Source organism: Podarcis tiliguerta (genome assembly GCF_965153285.1).
Source record: "Podarcis tiliguerta genome assembly, chromosome: 3".
NCBI classification, from domain to species: Eukaryota; Metazoa; Chordata; class Lepidosauria; order Squamata; family Lacertidae; genus Podarcis; species Podarcis tiliguerta.
The window spans coordinates 11,624,363-11,645,383 of record NC_139536.1 but is presented as its reverse complement, the minus strand read 5'-3'; the positions used below and the strand labels follow the sequence as shown (position 1 = coordinate 11,645,383).

At 46.7% G+C, this 21,021-nt stretch overlaps 1 protein-coding gene across 7 annotated transcripts in view; it reads left to right on the top strand.

Moving 5' to 3' along the window:
- Positions 1–20,066, top strand: part of EML6 (EMAP like 6) — a 164,869-nt gene extending 144,803 nt beyond the window's left edge. For all 7 annotated transcript variants that reach the window (XM_083432422.1, XM_083432421.1, XM_083432427.1 and 4 more), the window contains 10 exons: positions 282–490; positions 972–1,129; positions 2,489–2,603; positions 4,339–4,527; positions 6,552–6,724; positions 7,748–7,910; positions 10,798–10,901; positions 12,420–12,573; positions 14,409–14,509; positions 17,415–20,066. In XM_083432422.1, coding sequence (XP_083288548.1) covers positions 282–490; positions 972–1,129; positions 2,489–2,603; positions 4,339–4,527; positions 6,552–6,724; positions 7,748–7,910; positions 10,798–10,901; positions 12,420–12,573; positions 14,409–14,509; positions 17,415–17,439 — 1,391 coding nt within the window. In that variant the 3' untranslated portion in view covers positions 17,440–20,066. The remainder of the gene's footprint in view (positions 1–281; positions 491–971; positions 1,130–2,488; positions 2,604–4,338; positions 4,528–6,551; positions 6,725–7,747; positions 7,911–10,797; positions 10,902–12,419; positions 12,574–14,408; positions 14,510–17,414) is intronic.
- Positions 20,067–21,021: the final 955 nt, after the last annotated feature.

Below are 21,021 nucleotides of genomic sequence, written 5' to 3'. Positions count from 1 at the left end.
GGCACCACTGTATAAGCCGCACCCGCAAATAAAGCGCACCTTTAAAATTCAAGGGGGGGGGGGAATGTAAGCCGCACTTTAACTTTTCACGGTCGGAATTTGGAAGAAAAAGTGCGACTTATATTCGGGCCAATATGGTAGTTGGAAGAACCAAGAATTCTAAAGGCAAAGCCACACATTAAATGTTAAAACAACTTTTTAAAACTGCGTGTGGTGCTTTTAACAAACACTGATGCATCTGTTGTGTTTACTGATTTGCCGCTCCCTTTCGATTTCCGCAGGTGCTAAAATTGCAAGCCGAGGAGGCCACCTAGAAAGGATCTTTGTTGTGGAGTTCCGTCCAGATTCAGACACCCAGTTTGTCTCTGTTGGAGTCAAACACATGAAATTCTGGACTCTGGCTGGAAGCGCTTTGCTCTATAAAAAGGGAGTCATTGGTTCGTTGGAAGATGCCAAAATGCAAACCATGCTTTCTGTGGCCTTTGGAGCGGTGAGTTTGTGTTTTTACTTGTGGGATTTTCAGCAGGGAGGTGGGATATTTCCACCCCCACCACCCATGACTAAGGCTGCAATCTGAAACCTACTTCCTAGGAAGTAAGTCCCACTGAAAGCAAAGAGACTTACTTACAAGTAAACAGGCTTCAGAATTGCTCACTTCTATCTCAATGATTTGAGTTGCTTCTTCATTTCTGTAGCCTCTGGTAACAAGGAAGTCTTGCGCTGCTAAGCAGGCCCATCCAAACCACCTCCAACGTTTCCCACCCATTTGACCAAAGGTTGTATTGGAATCGAGACATTCTGCTAGAGTGCACCAACATCAGAATGGAATCTGTCCATTCATGAGGGGTCAGGGTAGATGCCAAAGTAGCTGACAATCTGTGACCTACAAGATTGTGGTTAGTTATGCTGAGAAGTGACAAAGTCCTTTAATGAATGGCGTTTACAAAACAGCTCATGACTGTTTCTTTCAGAATAACCTTACTTTCACTGGTGCCATAAATGGAGATGTTTATGTCTGGAAGGATCACTTTCTAATCAGGCTGGTGGCAAAAGCTCACACTGGGCCCGTCTTTACAATGTACACAACGCTTCGTGATGGACTCATTGTCACTGGAGGGAAAGAAAGACCGTAAGAGACTATAACTTGTTTCTGTTTGCATTTGCCACCGCTTGACAATTGCTCCACTTCTTCAGTAAGGTAAAGGTACCCCTGCCCGTACGTGCCAGTCTTGACAGACTCTAGGGTTGTGTGCCCATCTCACTCAAGAGGCCGGGGGCCAGCGCTGTCCAAAGACACTTCCGGGTCACGTGGCCAGCGTGACATTGCTGCTCTGGCGAGCCAGAGCCGCACACGGAAACGCCGTTTACCTTCCCGCTAGTAAGCGGTCCCTATTTATCTACTTGCACCCGGGAGTGCTTTTGAACTGCTAGGTTGGCAGGCGCTGGGACCAAACGACGGGAGCGCACCCTGCGGCGGGGATTCGAACCGCCGACCTTTCGATCAGCAAGCCCTAGACGCTGAGGCTTTTACCCACAGCGCCACCCCACTTCTTCAGAGAGGAGTTCAAATCACTGTTAATTCCCAAAGAAGAAAGTCTGCTTTGCATGCTACAACAAAATACACCTCCACCTTTGGTCGCTTGCATTTTTGTGTGCTAATTATAGGGCATCCGTGCATCTGAAAACATGCTAAACATGCACCCAGCCTCTTGGGGTGGCGTGGGTGGGGTTACTATCTCTTTTCAGACATATACCGTATTTTTCGCTCTATAGGATGGACTTTTTCCCCTCCAAAAATTGAGGGGAAATGTGTGTGCGTCCTATGGAGCGAATGCAAGCTCCTTGGCTTCAGCAATATCAATGCGAAGCCTCCAAAGTGCAGAGGGAGCGCTCCTTCCACGCTCCGGAGGCTACGCGTTTCTTTCGCTGAAACCGGGGAGCGAGAGCCGTCGGTGAGCACTGACCCCTCTCGCTCTCCAGGCTTCAGGGATAGCTGCCTGAAGCCTTTGGAGTGCAGCGGGAACTTGCGCTGCGCTCCAAAGGCTTCGCAACCTTGCCGCTGCTCCTGGACCTGTTCTGGGGGCTGGGGTCGGGGGAAGCTCAGGCTTCCCCAGCCCCGCGGCTATAAACAAAGCCAAGACAGAGAGCGGGATCCATCCCGCTGGCTGTCTTGGCTTCTGCCAAAGCCACGTGCAGCTCTCCCAGCTGGAGAGGTTGCGCGCAGCTAAAGAGGAAGCCAAGACAGCCAGCAGGATGGATCCCGCTCGCTGTCTTGGCTTCTTTGCTCTTTGGGGCTGGGGGGGGGGGTATAAGATTTTTTTCCTTGATTTTCCTCCCTAAAAACTAGGTTCGTCTTATGGTCCGGTGCGCCTTATGGAGCGAAAAATACGGTAGATGCCTTGCAGTCATTGCAGGAAAGACACAGCCAGCCTTTAAAGGGAATACAGAAGCTATCTTAAATGACATCCTGCATACTTTTACCCCGCAGGACGAAAGAAGGAGGTGCTGTGAAACTGTGGGATCAGGAGATGAAACGCTGCCGGGCATTTCAGCTTGAGACAGGGCAGATCGTGGAGTGTGTCCGTTCGGTGTGCCGAGGCAAAGTACGTGTGATACGCAAAATGCATTGCCGTTTGTTCTCCTCGCAAGGGACTCTTGTTAAGATCGAGCGTTTAGCAAAACAATAAAAAGCGATCTGCACCTAGAGAGATATTCCGCTTATGGAGAAAAGGAAGCTAGGAAGCTCCAATGGGTAGGAATAAGCAGATGTTTGAGGCAGATGGTTCTGAATATCTAGCAGACAATCTGTCTTGATTCCCTCTGGGTTTCCTTATTCTGGCCATGAGTGGCGGACACCTGGGGAAGAGGGTGATGTATGGCAGGGATGAGACAGCAGAGCACAGCAGAAGCATGCAGAGGTGAAGGAATATCTGGTATAATAATAATAATAATAATAATAATAATTTATTATTTATACCCCATCCATCTGGCTGGGTTTCTCTAGCCACTCTGGGCAGCTTCCAACGAAATATTAAAATACAATAACCTATTAAACATTAAAAGCTTCCCTAAACAGGGCTGCCTTCAGATGTCTTCTAAAAGTCTGGTAGTTGCTTTTCTCTTTGACATCTGGTGGGAGGGCATTCCACAGGGCGGGTGCCACTACCGAGAAGGCCTTCTGCCTGGTTTCCTGTAACTTGGCTTCTTGCAGTGAGGGAACCACCAGAAGGCCCTCAGTGTTGGACCTCAGTGTCCGGGCAGAATGATTGGGGTGGAGACGCTCCTTCAGGTATACTGGACCGAGGCCGTTTAGGGCTTTAAAGGTCAGCACCAACACTTTGAATTGTGCTCAGAAACATACTGGGAGCCAATGAAGATCTTTCAGGACCGGTGTTATATGGTCTCGGCGGCCGCTCCCAGTTACCAGTCTAGCTGCCTCATTCTGGATTAGTTGTAGTTTCTGGGTCACCTTCAAAGGTAGCCCCACATAGAGCGCATTGCAGTAGTCCAAGCGAGAGATAACTAGAGCTAGTGTTGTCTCCCAAGGAGAGGCAGTGTGTTGACAGAAAGAGGAGGCGCAGCCCCCTAGACACAGAGCCCACCTTCAAGCCCAAGGTTCCTGCAGGGACAGAATTTCTTGGAAGTAGCGCAGCATTCTCTGCATCTGCCTAACATCTTGGTGGGTAGGTGGGGAAACTTGTTGGAACAACCTCGCAGCTCCCATGTGTGGGAGATTAGCAGCCAAACCTAACAAATGCATATTCTTGCTAGCGAGCATGGGAAAGGGCTAAGTCCACAGAGATGTATTGCTAAATAGGCAGATACTCAGACCATAGAAATACAGTTGGTAGAGAGGGTTCTCTGTGATATCATCCCCTCCTCCCCAGAGAGGAAGGAGCATGTAGTACTTCCTGTTCCTCTCTCTTCCTTTGATCAGACTTTTTTTTGTTAACTTTGCTACGTTACATGTGCATTCTGTGGTTGGCTTCCTTTGCAGTGCTTTATTTTGAAATCCTTGAGATAATTTTTTAGTTTCCTGTTAATTACGTTGCTTTGAATGTATACTTTATGTTTGACTTTCTTCAGTAATGTTTTATTCTGGATTGTTTTATTTGATGTTTTAATGTAGGTTGCAAGCCACTTGGATGGTTTTTTAAAAAAAAAATCAGTATAGAAATTTAATGAATAATAATAATATGTGGGGGAAATGCAGCAGTCTTTTGAAATTCATGCTTCTCTAAGTAGAGTTTTTAAAATAATAATAATAATAATAATAATAATAATAATAATAATAATAATAATACATATATACTGACTTGGACTTTGAAATATCAACAGGGCAAAATTTTAGTGGGAACCAAAGATGGAGAAATAATTGAAATTGGAGAAAAAAATGGTGCTTCTAACCTGCTGATTGACAGCCACATGGAAGGAGAGATTTGGGGCTTGGCTACTCATCCCTCCAAAGACATCTTCATCTCTGCTAGTAATGATGGCACCGCAAGGATCTGGGACCTTTGTGACAAAGTAAGAGCTGCTTCAGTTGAATTGAAGCCTTCAGTGTACTTAGGAAAATTATAGGCTACTGCTGTTGTTGGAGCTTAGAATTTATCATTGCACCTCTCATTTCCAAAATGCTTCATAATTTCTTGTGTTTGCCCTGGCAGCAACTCTACGCAGAGGGTTAAAATAACCCCTATTTTACTGGTGAACGGTTGAGTACAAATTAGATTCACTTGAGCCACATGTGCTTAACTTTGCCTGGATCATGCCTGGTGACTTGCAAAGGTGTCTCTGGAACAACCAGGTTCTTCAGCAAACCTCCAGTTCTCTCAACTAATCATTATTACTTATATACATTTAAGGGCTTTTCCAAGCAAGCTGTAAAGATGTAAAGCATTTCAGATTATCTGATTAACAAAGATCGTCGGGACATTTTTCAGTCGGTTGAAACTGGCTCTGCTGCCAACGGAATGAAATCCGGAGTGGGATCTGAATCCACTGTGTTTGCAAACCTGCTGTTTTAATCAAGCTACCAGGCAGATATTGTAGGAATGAGGTACTTCCTCACACATCACAAACTACCACAGTGTGTAGTTATGGCGTCCCGTGTCGAAGGGCTTCAAAAGAAAATGAAACAAATTCGTGGAGAATAGAGCTATCAATAGCTGCTTGCCAGGATAACACCTTCAGGCTCAGTGGCAGATTCACAAATGGAGAAAGTACAAGTGTGGTCCTGACCTGCTTATGGTCTTCGTGTTGACATCCAGTGGGTCACTGTGAGAACAGGCTCCTGGACTAAATAGGCCTTTGGACCAGTGCCAGTTTTAAAGGTAAAGGGACCCCTGACCATTAGGTCCAGTCGTGACCGACTCTGGGGTTGTGGCACTCATCTCGCTTTATTGGCTGAGGGAGCCGACGTACAGCTTCCAGGTCATGTGGCCAGCATGACTAAGCCACTTCTGGCAAACCAGAGCAGCACACGGAAACGCCGTTTACCTTCCCGCTGGAGCGGTACCTATTTATCTACTTGCACTTTGACGTGCTTCCGAACTGCTAGGTTGGCAGGAGCAGGGACTGAGTGACAGGAGCTCACCCCGTCGCGGGGATTCGAACCGCCGACCTTCTGATTGGCAAGTGGTTTAACCCACAGAGCCACCCACATCCCTTAGTGCCAGATTTACGTATAAGCTAAAGAAAGCTTTAGCTTAGGGCCTCACTCCCTTGGGGGCCCCTCAACAAATTTAAAGGAAAAAAACAACTGGATGTACATTTCCAAAATATAAGATAAAAAACAAATAAAATAAAACCTACATACAGCAACAGTGTTTTGTGTAGGCTCCTATGATGTAAGTAATGGGCCCCACCTGCTATCCAGCTCCCTAAAATATCACTGGTTTGCTCATTTCTTTATCAATTACTTTGATAAAATACATATTTTGTTATGTGCAAATGGTTTTAGATACCTATTAGGTCCATAAATTACCATATAGCATATATTGAACACACAAAAACAGCGACAATTTGTTGTTGACAATGGACAGCTGGATATATAAAGGGCCCCATGACCTTCAGTAGCTTAGGGCCTCATCAAACCTAAATCCATTGCTGTCAACTTTTCCCTTTTCTTGCGAGGAATCCTATTTGGAATAAGGGAATTTCCCTTAAAAAGGGGGAAAACGTTGACAGCTATGCCTAAATCTGGCCTTGCTTTGGACTGATTCTGTAGGACTCTTTTTACGTTCTTATGATATCTTTGTAAATATCGCCACAACCCAGTTAAGGGGCACATGAATGCAGAAACTAACTTCCCGGCTTGTATCCCTGACTGCATGAAGAACCATGCAGTGTGCATAGTTCGACTCCTGACTCAGAAACTGGGGTTGGGTACAAAGTCCCAGTCATAAAGTTGATGCCAGCACTGTTCAGCTGCACGAACTGGTGTAACTGAATGAGGATGGTGTGTGTGTGTGTGTGTGTGTGTGTGTGTGTAAGTGTCTTGAGTTGTAAATGATTCCCTGAAGCAAAGTGTCGCCGTCTCCATCCCACAGAAACTTCTGAACAAAGTGAATCTGGGCCATGCTGCCAGATGTGCCGCCTACAGCCCCGACGGCGAAATGGTGGCCATCGGCATGAAGAACGGAGAGTTCATCATTTTGCTCGTGAACAGCCTTAAGGTGTGGGGCAAGAAAAGAGACCGCAAGTCTGCCATCCAGGACATCAGGTATTGTGGCTAGGTTGTGGGGTGACAAAGATGGGCTGAAGTGCAACTGACGGGCTCGTGAGCCATTTGGTTTTGCGCCGTCTGATGCTTGCTAGTGGCTTGTTGCGGAACTGATGAATGTACTCCTTTGGAAAGCCTTGCCCAGGTGGCATTAGTTCACACTAAGCCTAGGATAGGTAACGTGGGGCCCTCCAGATGTTGTGGATTAAATTCCCATCACTCCAAGCCAAGATGACCAGTGGTCAGGGATAATGGGAATTGTCGTCCACAACATTTGGACGGTACGGCATTGGCTTCCCCTGTTCTAAATGTACACCAAACTTCAAGAAACCGTAAAGCTAATTGTAGTGGTTCTAGGGGTTGCTCGTGCGTAAGCCGGTGCAACCACCTGGCTGGGTTGCCTGAGTGAACCCTTTCTGTCCGGACAGCCACTCACCCGTGGCTGTCTCAATCACTGGCAGAATCCGTCAGTGGGCGTTTCTTAAACTTCTTCCAGCAAAGAAGCTCTTTGACGCCTAGTCTTCTCCTGCTCTCTCCATTCCACTCTGTAGCCTGTCCTTTGCAGGTCCCATGACCACAAATAAAGTTGTACTGAAATGCCAGATAATCTGAGGAGTGGGGGAATTATTTGGGCAGTAGGGGGAGGAAAGTCTTCTCTTGCTGTGCTTTTGAGCAGATCTGGAAGCTGTAGGAGGATCTTGTCTTAAGAAGATAGGATTGGGTTGGATAAATATCTTCAAGGGTTTTATGTCACACAAGTTTCGGCTTCCTCTCCCCATGCCTGTAAAAGAAATGAAAACTCTGTATTGACCGGAACATACATATTATTTAAAAACAGCTTTCCAAACCATCTGAGCACCACGCAACAAACCACAGATGATCTTCCCAGGAACGAAAGGCATTCTAAAGTATCATTTGCCAAGCATCATGTGTAGCCTTTTCCCAAGCAAAGAACTCTCCTAACACTTCATGGCCCAGCACTGTCTTAACAAAGCCCTGCTCCTTCTTTGTTTTGCTGTGCAGAATCAGCCCTGATAACCGGTTCCTCGCAGTGGGCTCACAGGAACACACCGTTGACTTCTATGATCTCACCCAGGGCACAACCTTGAACCGCATCGGCTACTGTAAAGACATCCCAAGCTTTGTCATTCAGATGGATTTTTCTGCAGACAGCAGATACATTCAGGTAGGTTTTTGCCTTCATTTCCTTTCTTTTCTATTTTTGAAATTAAGATTTACAGCTCTTCTGATATAGAAGGCTCCATATTGGTGATAGTGTCCCGGATGAAAATGGATTCTTGATGCAAAATATGGCTTTCTTGCACTTGGGTGGTTTAATTGTATTGTGCTGCATGCAACCCATCCTGGGACCGCATGGCGAAGGGCTAGGCTATAAATGTATTTATTTATTAACAATATGAATACGCTGCTTATACAGTGGTACCTCTGGATGTGAACGGGATCCGTTCCGGAGCCCCGTCCGCATCCAGAAGTGAACGCAACCTGCGTCTGCGCGGGTCGTGATTCGCCGCTTCTGCGCATGCATGTGGCAACATTTTGAGCGTCTGCGCATGTGCGAGTGGCGAAACCCGCAGCGCACAACCCGAAAATACTTAGCCCGAAGCTACTTCAACACGAGGTATGACTGTATATGGTTATTTAAAGGTAAAGATACCCCTGCCCGTACGGGCCAGTCTTGACAGACTCTAGGGTTGTGCGCCCATCTCACTCAAAGAGGATGGGGGACAGCGCTATCCGAAGACACTTCCGGGTCACGTGGCCAGCGTGACATCGCTGCTCTGGCGAGCCAGAGCCACACACGGAAACGCCGTTTACCTTCCCGCTAGTAAGCGGTCCCTATTTATCTACTTGCACCCGAAAGTGCTTTCGAACTGTTAGGTTGGCAGGCGCTGGGACCGAACAACGGGAGCACACCCCGCCGTGGGGATTCGAACCGCCGACCTTTCGATCGGCAAGCCCTAGGCGCTGAGGCTTTAGCCCACAGGGAAAGAAGACAGTGAATGAAAATAGGCAGTCTTACGTTTCATAGATCAAAATGCTGCTGTTATAATGCCTGTGGTACAGATATCCCCTCCACATAGAATACTACCATGTCAGGCAGAAGGCAAGCCTGGAATATCCTTCACCCTGACCGGGGCCGTAGCTAGGGGGTGGTGAGGTGGGCAGGTGAGGGGGGGGCGCAAAATCGGCTAAAAACATGTTCATAAATATGTCTATAAATAAAAATATCAATTATTGCCTCATTAGAAAAGGTTTTAAATAGAGCGTAAATTGAATGGGTGGAGGGGGGTGGTTGGAGGAGAGGCGGAAAGAAGAGCTTATTTGTCCATGGCTAGGGGGCACAATCTGGACCAGGCTTCCTCAAACCCGGCCCTCCAATTGTTTTGAGACTACAATTCCCATCATCCCTGACCACTGGTCCTGCTAGCTAGGGATCATGGGAGTTGTAGTCCCAAAATATCTGGAGGGCCGAGTTTGAGGAAGCCTGATGTGGACGGTTCTGCCAGGGGTTCAAGATCACCTAGCTATACCTGTTCTTAATGTGCAGGAATGCATTTACACAAGGGTTTAATGAGATAGAGTGAATTGCTAACTTCAGTCTGACATGGTTCAGTCCAGGCAAAAGTTCATTGGCAGAGTGAAAGCTAAGCCAAAGGGAACAAGCCATTTCAAGGAATTTCATGTGATGCGTGTGCTTCAATCACATTTGTCACGATCACACTTGACACAGAAAAAACATAAAGCATTAAGCAGCCTGACAGCCAGCACAGCAAATCCTAGCCATTGTTTCCTACTCAGATTCCTGCATTGCAGACACTGCATGTTACTTTGGAAGGTTTTCTCTGAAGAATGTGTGAAATGACCTTTCGTACATATAGAGAAAGCTGTATAAATGGGTATAAAACGTGCGTGACTTTGTGAATGTGCTTCCCTGGAGCTGAGCTCATTTGTGGCGTAAGTACATATGAGTAGGAATAAAGGCACCTTTTCAGGTTGAAGCTAGTGAGTATACTACTGCACACGAACCTTTTAGTCTGGTAATAAATTAATCTTTATGGTTCATAGAATTGTAGAGTTGCATGGAAAACAATTAGGAATCTTTTGTCCAATGTGTGGGCTGGAACATATGCCCTTTCGACATCCTGTGCCCTTTTAAAATGTGGGGGTTTGGGGGGGGGAGTTATTAGGTTGCACTGATTACAGTGGTACTTCGGTTTCCGAACATCTCCGCTGACGAACATTTCGGTTTTCGAATGCCGTAAACCTGGAATTAAATGCTTCAGTTTTCAAACACGCCTCCGATGTTGAACACGCCACGCGGCTTCCACTGAGTGCAGGATCCTGAGACCTAGCTGTCGGCTATTGAGGTTTCGGTTTTTGAACGTTTGGAACAGTCTTCCAGAAAGGAGTATGTTCGAAAACCGAGGTAGCACTGTATATATTTTGTGGTTTTATATTTTGATTTTGTTCTGTGAACTGCCCTGAGACCTCTGGGTATAGGGTGGTATATAACTTCAAATAATAATAATAATAATAATAATAACAACAACAACAACAACAACAACAACGACAGGGTGGCAAGGCATGGTACTCAAGATCTGTAGTGGACTTTCTGACAGTAAGAAAAGTGTCCCTCGGAAGGTTGTGGACTCTCCTTTCTTGGAGGTTTTTTAGCAGAGGTTGGGCGGCCATCTGTCTTTAGCTGAGATTCCTTGCATTGCAGTGGGTTGGTCTAGATGACTCTTGGGGTCCCTTCCAACTCTACAATTCTCTGATTCTATTACCTTTCCCTGCTTATATCTCAGATAAAGCAAAACAGGCCCGAAGTCATAATCCGCAAACCTGCATTTGTTAACACAGAAATGCCACTTAGCATATGCATTTGTCCGGGTTGCAGATTAATTCCTTCATATTTCCTTTTAGAGAACCGTGTTTTATTAAGGAGAGCCGCAGACCTGTGGCACTGCTAGCTGCCGTGGTAGATGCTAGACATGGGGACCAAGTGTTTTGGCACCATCCGTGTGACGATCATGATGTCTTGCCTCCCTCAGGTATCAACCGGTGCCTATAAACGCCAAGTCCACGAGGTGCCATTAGGGAAGCAGGTGACGGACACAGCCTTCATCGGGAAGATCACCTGGGCCACCTGGACAAGGTGATGCGGCACAAAAAGAGCTGTGAGCTTCACGGTGGTACAGAAACAAGATACAAGGGATGGGTGGCAGGAGAGCAGCAGTGTTAGCTATAGTTCAGTGGTAGAGCATCTTCTTTGCATGCAGAAGGTCTCCAGGTAGGGCTTGAAAGTGTCCCTTGCCTGGAACCATGAAGAGCTGCTGCAAGTCTTTGTGGACAATAATGAGCTTAGCTGGCCAATGATCTGACTCCAGTATAACGCAACACAGATTCCTATGTTCCTAATCTCACCCAGTAAGAATTCACCCCCTTCTAATGGGTGACACTAATTGGAAGAAGAAAAGGCTGAGGAGTAAATCTTACACAAATCTGGAGTGCTGTCCCTAAGACAGTTGGGTAGCGCCTTGTACGCCTCCTTCCAGCAACTCCTTCAGGCCAAGCTGGTGTCAGACGTATTGCTCTGCTTTCTTTTGGACCACATTGTGGGAATGTTAAAGACAGTAGGAAAGGATATATTGAGTAAGTAATATCTTTCCTTCACTCACGCCAAGAAGTGATTTAGCAGAGCCGATTCCCCTTCAATAAAGCTGGAAACTAGATTGCAGATTCGTTTGAATCTCCTAGTTAAGATTATTTCCTGGTGTTCCCTTTGGTCCCTCTTAAAAGAATAAAGGCACAAGAGTTTTTCTGAGTAAAGCAACAAAAAGTTTACTCACATTTCAGTTCACGATTTGATCCCTGAAAGGCAGGCTTTGCTTAATGGCTACACAACAAACTGTGAGTTCATCTCATATGGAGACTCAACTCGTGTGTTGCCGGCTGAGAGCCAGCAGACAGCAAAATTACATTCAGATAGCAAAATGGCTGCAGGGGAGCAGCATGGCAGCAAAAGAACATCAAGACAATAGAAAGACAAAAGTGACTGAGAAAATGGCTGCATGGCTCGTCTCTTTTAGGGAGTCAGCCAGAGCCATGCCCATCTCCCAGATCACATGCAGGGGGAAGACGCTCCAGACCAGGGGAACAGAAAGTTACACTGACTGGATGTCCCCCTGCCTGTGCCCATGCTAGGGAAATCAAGAATGTTGCATTTGACTGTACCAATGGATTACATCCCATACACATCAGAGAGGCCAAGGCGGGGTCTTGTTGTCTGGGCAGCCAAGGACCTCCATACACTATCCAGGCTTCCACCCTGGAGAGGTCACTTTGGTGTTGCTAACATAGCAAAAATGACATGGGAGGGAGCAGTTAGGAGTTTCTGGTCTCTGCCGCCACAGCAGGTGCTGTGATTCTCTACCAATTTCACTTCGCTCCCAGAGGTACACTCCATTGTCTTTCGAGCCAGATGGATGCCAACAGATTTGGACTGGCCACCTCTGTGCTGCCAAAAGCATCTTCTCTGAGAGATCTCAGTATATTTTTTCTTTAAAAAACAACAACATCATACCTGGCTCCCTAAGGACTTTACAGTCTTCAGAAAACCCATTGCCCTAATGCTATACTATCTTTTTTCTTTCATCTTTCACTATTGGAGCAGTATCCTTGGAGATGAAGTCATTGGTATTTGGCCTCGAAATGCGGATAAGGCAGACGTCAACTGTGCTTGCGTAACCCATGCTGGCCTGAACATTGTCTCCGGGGACGACTTTGGACTAGTCAAACTCTTTGACTTCCCCTGCACTGAAAAATTTGTAAGTCGGCTTTCTAGCTTTGTGGTGTCTGTGCACAGAATCAGAAAATGGGGTGAGGTGCTGAATTCACGAATAAACGAGAGAGAAAATTTTCTTAGAATGCCAAATATATATATATATATATATTTTAATTGCCCGGTGCATTTTGGAGGCCAGGCATCTGGCAAAGGAGGAAACTGCAGTAGTATATATTTTTGTAGGGAATCCCCGTGACGGGGTGAGCTCCCGTTGTTTGGTCCCAGCTCCTGCCAACCTAGCAGGTCTAAAGCATGTCAAAAGTGCAAGTAGATAAATAGGTACCACTCCGGCGGGAAGGTAAACTGCGTTTCCGTGCGCTGCTCTGGTTTCGCCAGAAGTGACTTAGTCATGCTGGCCACATGACCCGGAAAAAACTGCCTGCAGACAAACGCCGGCTCCGTCGGCCAGTAAAGCGAGATGAGCACCGCAGCCCCAGAGTCCTTCGCAACTGGACTTAACTGTCAGGGGTCCTTTACCTTTACATTTTTATTGCCCCCAAGACAGGAATTTCTTGTTTCCAAACTGTGCCGCACAGCAATAAAAGATTTGGGAGACGTTGAGAACTTTTTCTCTCTTTTTTATTCCTGGTTGCATCAGTTTCTCATTTTTCCCAGTCTTAAGTTCAATTCTCCACATCATCTTGTGATTTATTTATTTTTAAGTCCTTCTGAGAATTCATCAGCATCTTTGTGCAAATTTCTCCCAACATACACATTTTGGGGTGCTAATTTCCCAAAATATGTGCATCTTTGCAAAGCAATTCCCCCCTAATACATTTCCTGCGTGTTATTTTCATGAATATCTGAATATTTATCCTAACGTATGCATTGTGAAACACATTACTTAACTGTAGAATTGCACTGCAAAATCTGAGGAACGGAGAATCTCAAAGGGTGGCTCTTGTTTCAGTTCACACATTGTTTCAAACAGTGCAAGTTATATAGTTTCACCTTTAAAGGCCAACCAAGTTGCATTCTGCCCTGCCTTGGTTCAGGCTTCTGTCTCCCCACTTACAGCATATACTGTATTTTTCGCTCAATAAGACACACCAGACCACAAGACGCACCTAGTTTTTGGAGGAGGAAAACAAGAAAAAAAATATTCTGAATCTCAGAAGCCAGAACAGCAAGAGGGATCGCTGTGCAGTTAAAGCAGCAATCCCTCTTGCTGTTCTGGCTTCTGGGATAGCTGTGCAGCCTGCATTCGCTCCATAAGACACACACACATTTCCCCTTACTTTTTAGGAGGGAAAAAGTGAGTCTTATAGAGCAAAAAATACGGTAGGTGAAATCATGTATAGTGGGGGAAACCATCTAAAAAGCCTGTAAACCCCTCTCTAAACTTATGGAAACCCTTGGAAAACCCCCTTTAAAAAACCAGACGGGGATAAATGGTAGCAAAGGTGGCTCTCTGTCTTCCTTATCGCTAGAGGACGATTTGGAAATGACAACAAGGGATGTAGACCAGTACCCCGAAGTGCCTGGCTGTGATTCAGAAGTAGACTCCTGGGATCACTAGCTGCTTTTCCGCTCTTTCTTTTGTCTCTTTTGTGCCTTTTTGGAATTTAAATTGATTTATTTATTCCCCCCCCCCGGCACTGCGCATATATTCAGTTATTCTCAAGTTAAACACACATGAGGAGGGAGATGCCCGTATATAGAACCATATTGTGGGTTCTCAGAAGTGTTCAGATGCCCGTGATCAATGTAGTCGGTCTTCATTGCATTCTGACGATTAAAAAACACCGCAGTTGCCAATGTGGGTGGAACGAGACGGTGCTTTTTGTGTGTGAGAGAAACCTTGCCTTTTCCCAACAGGCCAAACACAAGCGTTACTTCGGCCATTCGGCTCACGTCACCAACATACGCTTCTCGCACGATGACAAGTACATTATCAGCACAGGAGGGGATGATTGCAGGTAACTTTTTGCATTTGTTTATGCCAAGAGCTGAGTGTTGGGTTTGGGTGTGAGAAAGCAGAGTTTGGGTCCCCGCGGGGAGATTCACACTCAACTTAGCCCGCTTCGCAAGGCTCTTGGGAGGCGAGAAGATATTGCTTTGAGCTCTTGTGGTGGAGAGGACAAAAGAATAAAAGAATATCAAATGGAAGACGTCAGTGCTAACTGCCAGATCCTACAAGCTGCTGTAGGAAATGGTGGCAAAGAGACACACAGACTCATCCAACCATAGCTGTCAACCGTCCCTCATTTAGTGGTAAACTCCCTTATCCCAGTGCCATGTCCCGCTGCTGTCCCTTATTGATGATGTCCCTTAAATTTCCCGGGTTTCAAAGGAAGCAGCTCCTCTCCCTCCCTCCCTGCCGGCCAGGGAGGAGGGAGGCTCCAACTGTGTTCTTGGCTGCGTTGTTCACCCAATAAGGAGTCTAAGAACGACTGGGGGGTGGAGCTTGCATGCCTTGTGCCGATCAAATCGGCCGCATTGCCTGGGGACTCGCCTTTGTGCAGCGCTTCCCAGGCGAGAGGTGACGGTGGTTTTCCTTGCTGCAGCCCCTTTGCCGGGTTGCTGCGCTGTGGGAACCACCACTTGAAGCTTCATTTGGCTGCTGGCTGGGCTTTCTGCCTTTGGCTCGGAGGGGCACAGAAGTCGAACATACCTGTGTTTGGAAAACCCCTTATTTTGGCTGCTGATCCCTTATTTTTGAGGCTGCTGGTCCCTTGTTTTCAAATCTGTAGGTTGACAGCTATGCATCCAGCCCTTTGCTGGAACAAGTTGGCAGTTGGGCAGAGCAAAGGATGTAAACTTCGCCTTTCTGCAGTAGGCTGGATTCCTTACAAACATTCTTTATCTTCCATCCAGACAAGTGGAATAGTTTATAAGCAGAGGTTGGGTGGCCATCTGTCATGGATGCTGTAGTTGAGGTTCCAGCAATGCTGGGGTGACAATACTAGGTGACACTCAAGAGTCTCTTCCAACTCTAAGATTCTCTGATTCTGTGATTATTCAGCCAGGCAAAAGCACTTGGGTGGGGATAGTTCTGAGGGCCAGATAAAGAAGCCCAGGGGGCCACATTCCAGCCCTGAGCATCCTCACCTCTAGTTCACACAGTACTTAGCTGGATGGGCTCAATGATCTCCCTCAGTGAAAGGCAAGCCATCTGTTAAGCAGTCAGACCTCGGGATGAATACTCTTCAGCTTAAATATTTTCGGGTTGCACTCCGTGGTGACCCCGAAGTAACTGAGCGCGTTACTTCTGGGTTTTGCCGCTCGCACATGCGCAGACGCTCAAAATGACGTCGCGCACATGCACGGAAGCGGCAAAACGCAACCCACGCACGCGCAGATGCACAGTCGCATCATACATTCGCTTCAGGATGCGAACGGGGCTCCGGAACAGATCCCCTTCACATCCAGAGGTACCACTGTATTCCTCTTTTCCACTCCTCCAGAGAACCTCGGGCTTGGGAGGCACTTGCAGCCCTCAGCCCTTGTGACTCTCCCCAGACCAGGCCCCTTCCGCAGCCGGGTCCCTTGACATCCTCTTTGATCCTCCCTGGCTGCACCTTCCTTGGGTTTCGCCATCTGGCTGGGATGTGAATTCTGATCCTGCTTCTTGCCCATCGGAATGGAGGCTGACGAGGGAGAAACTTGCCTACTGTACAAAAATGTGGCCCCCAGTCAGAGAGTGGAGCCCTCAGGCTACAGAAAAATAGACCTTAGGGCCTGGTCAGTCTGCTTTCGCCCCCCTCCCTCCCTTGCCTTCCCTCTACTGGGTGAGAGGAGATTGCTTGCGCCACTTCTGTTTCCTCTTGCAAGCCAGGAAAACAGCATTGAGCAGCAGGAGGGGTGCAGCAGGGCCCCTTCCAAAGAGAAGGCCATAAATAAACGGAACAGTTGTTACCGTCGAAAGGAAATGTTGGAAATGCTTAAACTCGGCGACAGTAAACACGTAGGAAGCAAACCAAAGGGCATTGCTCGAGACGTTAGGCAGCCCGGATTGAATGTTGCACACGGGCAAAATTGGATTTGTGAACCCAGGTCACCGGTAAGCCAATATCTCTGCCATCATCTGTTCCTTCATCTACCAAATTGCAACGTACGTGTCTGGGTTCTTACAAGAATGAGAGGTGCAGTGATTATCAAAGAGCCTCCACGTCAGAAATAGAAATGTCAAACTAGTAAAAAATAAAATGAAAAATTAACCCTCACTATTCACATTTGAAGTCTTTCATGTCCCTGGCGTGCCTTGATGCCCCAAGTAATATTCAACTGTCTTCCCTGTGTCATTGGAAGGAATTTGGGGGGCGGATCTGAGTCACTAAACAGCTGCAAGAGTCTGGCATGGAGAAGATGCCGTTTTGCACAGGCCTTAGCCGGACTGTAATGAACAAATTCTAGGTCTGAGAGGATGCAGCTGAAGTCTTATGGCCTGTAGAGATTCACTTTTAATATACAGTCGTACCTTGGATCTCAAATGCCTTGGCTCCTGAACAAATCGGCTCCTGAATGACCGGAACCCGGAAGTGAGCATTCCGGCTTTCGAACGTTCTTTTGGAACCCGAACATCCGACGTGGGTTCCGCATGTTCTCATTGGCTGCAGGAGCTTCCTGCAGCCAATCAGAAGCCGCACTTTGGTTTCCAAACATTTTGGAAGTTGAACAGACTTCTGGAACGGATTCCATTCGACTTCCAAGCTATGACTGCATAGTATGTATTGCTGGATGGGGTATATTTCTTGAATTAGAATAACCATGCAGATAAGGAAGTTGGAGGGCAGAGCCAGGTTGCCAGGTAAGTTTCGCAGAAGTCTTGATTTCAGCCACACATGTGCACACAGATGGTAATTGACATTTCTTCCTTTCTAGCGTCTTTGTATGGCGATGCCTTTGAAGGTCAGTTTCCTCCAGTGCCGCTCTTGCTACCGCCGCCACGTGAGTGCCAAACAGGGATGCCTCCCAAGATTTCAGCAGGCGGCTTTCTAACAAAACGCTGCGTAGATTCTAAATGTGTGAAACTTGACCTACGTTGGATGCCACAGCCATCCCCCAACCATTCGACCATTGCAAAAGAAGAAAACATTACTGTATTTTTCCATATATAAAACTAGGCTTCCCCCCTAAAAAATAATGTCCAAAATTTGGGGGGGGGGGGTCTTATACACGGATAGATCCCCCCAAAATTGGAGTCCCCCAAAATAGGGGGTGAATTATACATGGGGGCATCTTATAGTCGGGAAAATACGGTAATTGATTTGGTCCTTAAGACTGAAGGATGCCCCGTTTGGTTTGTGCTAACGTCGATCTGTCATGGGTGCTTCAGGTGAGATTCCTGCATTGCAGGGGGTTGGACTAGGGGTCCCTCCCAATTCTATGATTCTAAACCTCTCTTGCTGAAAATCAAGAGTCCTAATCTGCAAAGCCTAGCCCATAGTGCAAACTTAAGCTTCAGTAGCCTTTTTGCCAACAAAACGAGTTGCGATTTGAAGATAATTTTTAAAAGGTATTCCATGTTTTTTCATAAACCCAACCATTCTGAAACCACCCACTACAAAACCTTATTGGGCAAGGGCTTCGGAGTAAAGAAAGCTTTGAGCCATGGCTAATTTTATACTGACCAAATTATCATTACCCCCTCCCCTCCCCAGATATTTCCGGTTTTAAAAATAAGTTCATTTGCCAGTTTTCTATGAAGTGCCTTTTGAAAGCTTTGCCAGTGGTACAGGCTTCCTGCCTGTGTCTGCTTTCTACTCTCGGTGCTACAACTTCCACAACTGACGAGGGCTGACAAAGTCATTCCCCCTCCTGCCCTCCCACCCTCGATGTTCAATTCTCTCTTCTTTTGCATTTAATCTGTCTCAGTATTTTAACTTGAGTCTCAACTGGTTCTTTTAACAAGAGTGGGTGGGGTGGAAGGAAAGTCTCTTATAAATAGCTGCCTGTCAAATTAAATCTGCAACATATCTAACACAGTCTTGAGGATAGGACCTTGTGGTCCTCTAGATGTTGGTCAACTCCTACTCAGGTTTCCATAAGGAAAAGGGGGAGATTATTCTCTTTCTGGCCCCCTCCCACTTGCAGAAGAACCTTTTCCCGCTGTGTTTCTAGATCGGGGCCAATAATGGCAATGCTTTGATGAATAAACCTTCCTCCACCTTTGTTCCAAAGATTTGGCAAACAACTCGGCAGCCACACACACAGCCTCTCAGGCAGGGAACCAAGAAGCTGCAGAATTTTGTTCCTCACCCAGAAAAATCCAATAGCAGTGGTAGAACATGCCTCCTATACTTGGAACATTGCAGGTTCAGTTTCCTGCACTTCGTAGTGGAGTTACAGGGAGGAAATGGAAAGATCCCAAGGTACTGGGACACGGGTGGCGCTGTGGGTTAAACCACAGAGCCTAGGACTTGCCGATCAGAAGGTCGGGGGTTCGAATCCCCGCAACGGGGTGAGCTCCCGTTGCTCGGTCCCTGCTCCTGCCAACCTAGCAGTTTGAAAGCATGTCGAAATGCAAGTAGATAAATAGGTACCGCTCCAGCGGGAAGGTAAACGGTGTTTTTGTGCGCTGCTCTGGTTCGCCAGAAGCGGCATAGTCAGGCTGGCCACATGACCCAGAAGCTGTATGCTGGCTCCCTCGGCCTATAGAGCGAGTTGAGCGTGCAACCCCAGAGTCGTCCGTGACTGGACCTAATGGCCAGGGGTCCCTTTACCTTACTGAGTCCGGGTGCTATGGTTAAGGCTGCAATAGTTAGCTGGCCAATGACGGGAAAGAGCTCCTCCTATCCTCTTTGCCAAGTCAGGCAGGGGCCGCCACCAGCTGCTGAAAGAGACTACTGCGTTCTCCTTTGCTAGCAATACTCTGCAAACAGATAGCCTCCCTGCAAAGGGACAAGCAGCAAGGCTTGATGTGCAAATATCTTTGTTCCAACAAGCTCTGCTTGAGGAAAGCCACGCGGGTAAGCAGCTCACTCCCAGGTTTAAGAGAGAGCCAAAATAAAACTGGAGAATTCTCCAGAGGAGTAGGAGAGGGGATCAATGTGCAAAAGTGCTACCATTTGTTGAGAGTCGATCAATAGACTATATTAATGCCTTACATGCCTCTATGATTTCCGACACACAGGTCCCTATGCAGTCTTATTCCCATACTCTTCTCTGTTAAGGAAGCCTTTCTGTATTAGGCAGTGTAATCATATCGAGCCGTTGATGTCAGATGGTCACCTTGTTTGCCTATGTTGTAATGCTGGCCTTTTCATATTGATTGTATCCTGATTCTTTTTTTAAATAAAAAATGTGACAGAATGAATTGCTATGTAGTGAAATTGTGCAAAAATATTTAAGAGCAATAGAGTGTGTGTGTATGTGTGTGTATGCCAGGAAGAGATTTGTTTGTATTTGTTTATATGGTTTGATTTTAGGAACAATATGCTCAGACCTGGTGCTGTATTATAATGTAAATTAAAATAGTACTTGCATGAGTTTATTTTTCAAGCGATCCAGTAAAAGATTTATGATTTGAAAACAGCCGCGTGTCAAGATTTTTCATTCGAGGTTTGCAGCACACCCAAAACAAGCAGACTGGTCTTTGCCCCGCTGCCCCTTCTTCTTACAGCATTGGTCGTAGACAGCAAAGATCTCATTTGTCAAAAGTTCCCAGATAAATAAAAGCTAGTGACCCATTCACATACTTTTTCTGGAAAAAAAAGATTTTTAAAAAAGAGAGTAGAACTGGCACACACTAACTGCCTTTTTATTTTGTCACATGATCTTATTTTGTCACATGATTTTATTTTGTCACATGATCTTATTTTGTCACATGATTTTATTTTGTCACATGAACAGGGGTCGGCAACTTGCGGCCCATGGGCCATAAGCGGCCCAGGGAAGGTCGTTTAAACGGCCCACGAACTGCCCCTGAACCCAACCACCTACTCAGTGAGTTCCCGTGTGCTGCACTAAACCGGCGCAGCGCGGAGCAAGGACTCGCTTCCGCAGTGCAGAAAATCATGTACGTGCAGATGCCGGAAATCACATTGGTGCAGATGTGATCCAGCCCACGGAGCAATCTCTGCGGGAGTGAACCAGCGCAGGCGAGGTAAACCTTGTCGACCCCTGATCTTGAACACTAAATCAGAGGTAGCCAATATGTTGTCTGTGAGATGCTGCTGCCTTTCAACTCACATCAGCCCTAGTCGCCATGGACAGAGGGGTCAGGGATGCTGGAAGCCGTTGTCTGTAAGACTGAACTGGACTTATTGCAGTATTTCTTCACTAGTGAATTGGAGCCTTAAGTGGCAAAGTACATGTGTCAACCACCATGCATCAACTCAGCATACCGTATTTTTCACTCTATAAGACGCACATTTCCCCCTCTAAAAATTAACGGGAAATGTGTGTGCATCTCATGGAGCAAATGCAGGCTCTTTGGCTTCAGCGATAGCAACGCGAAGCCTCCGAAGCACAGTGGGAGCACTCCCGC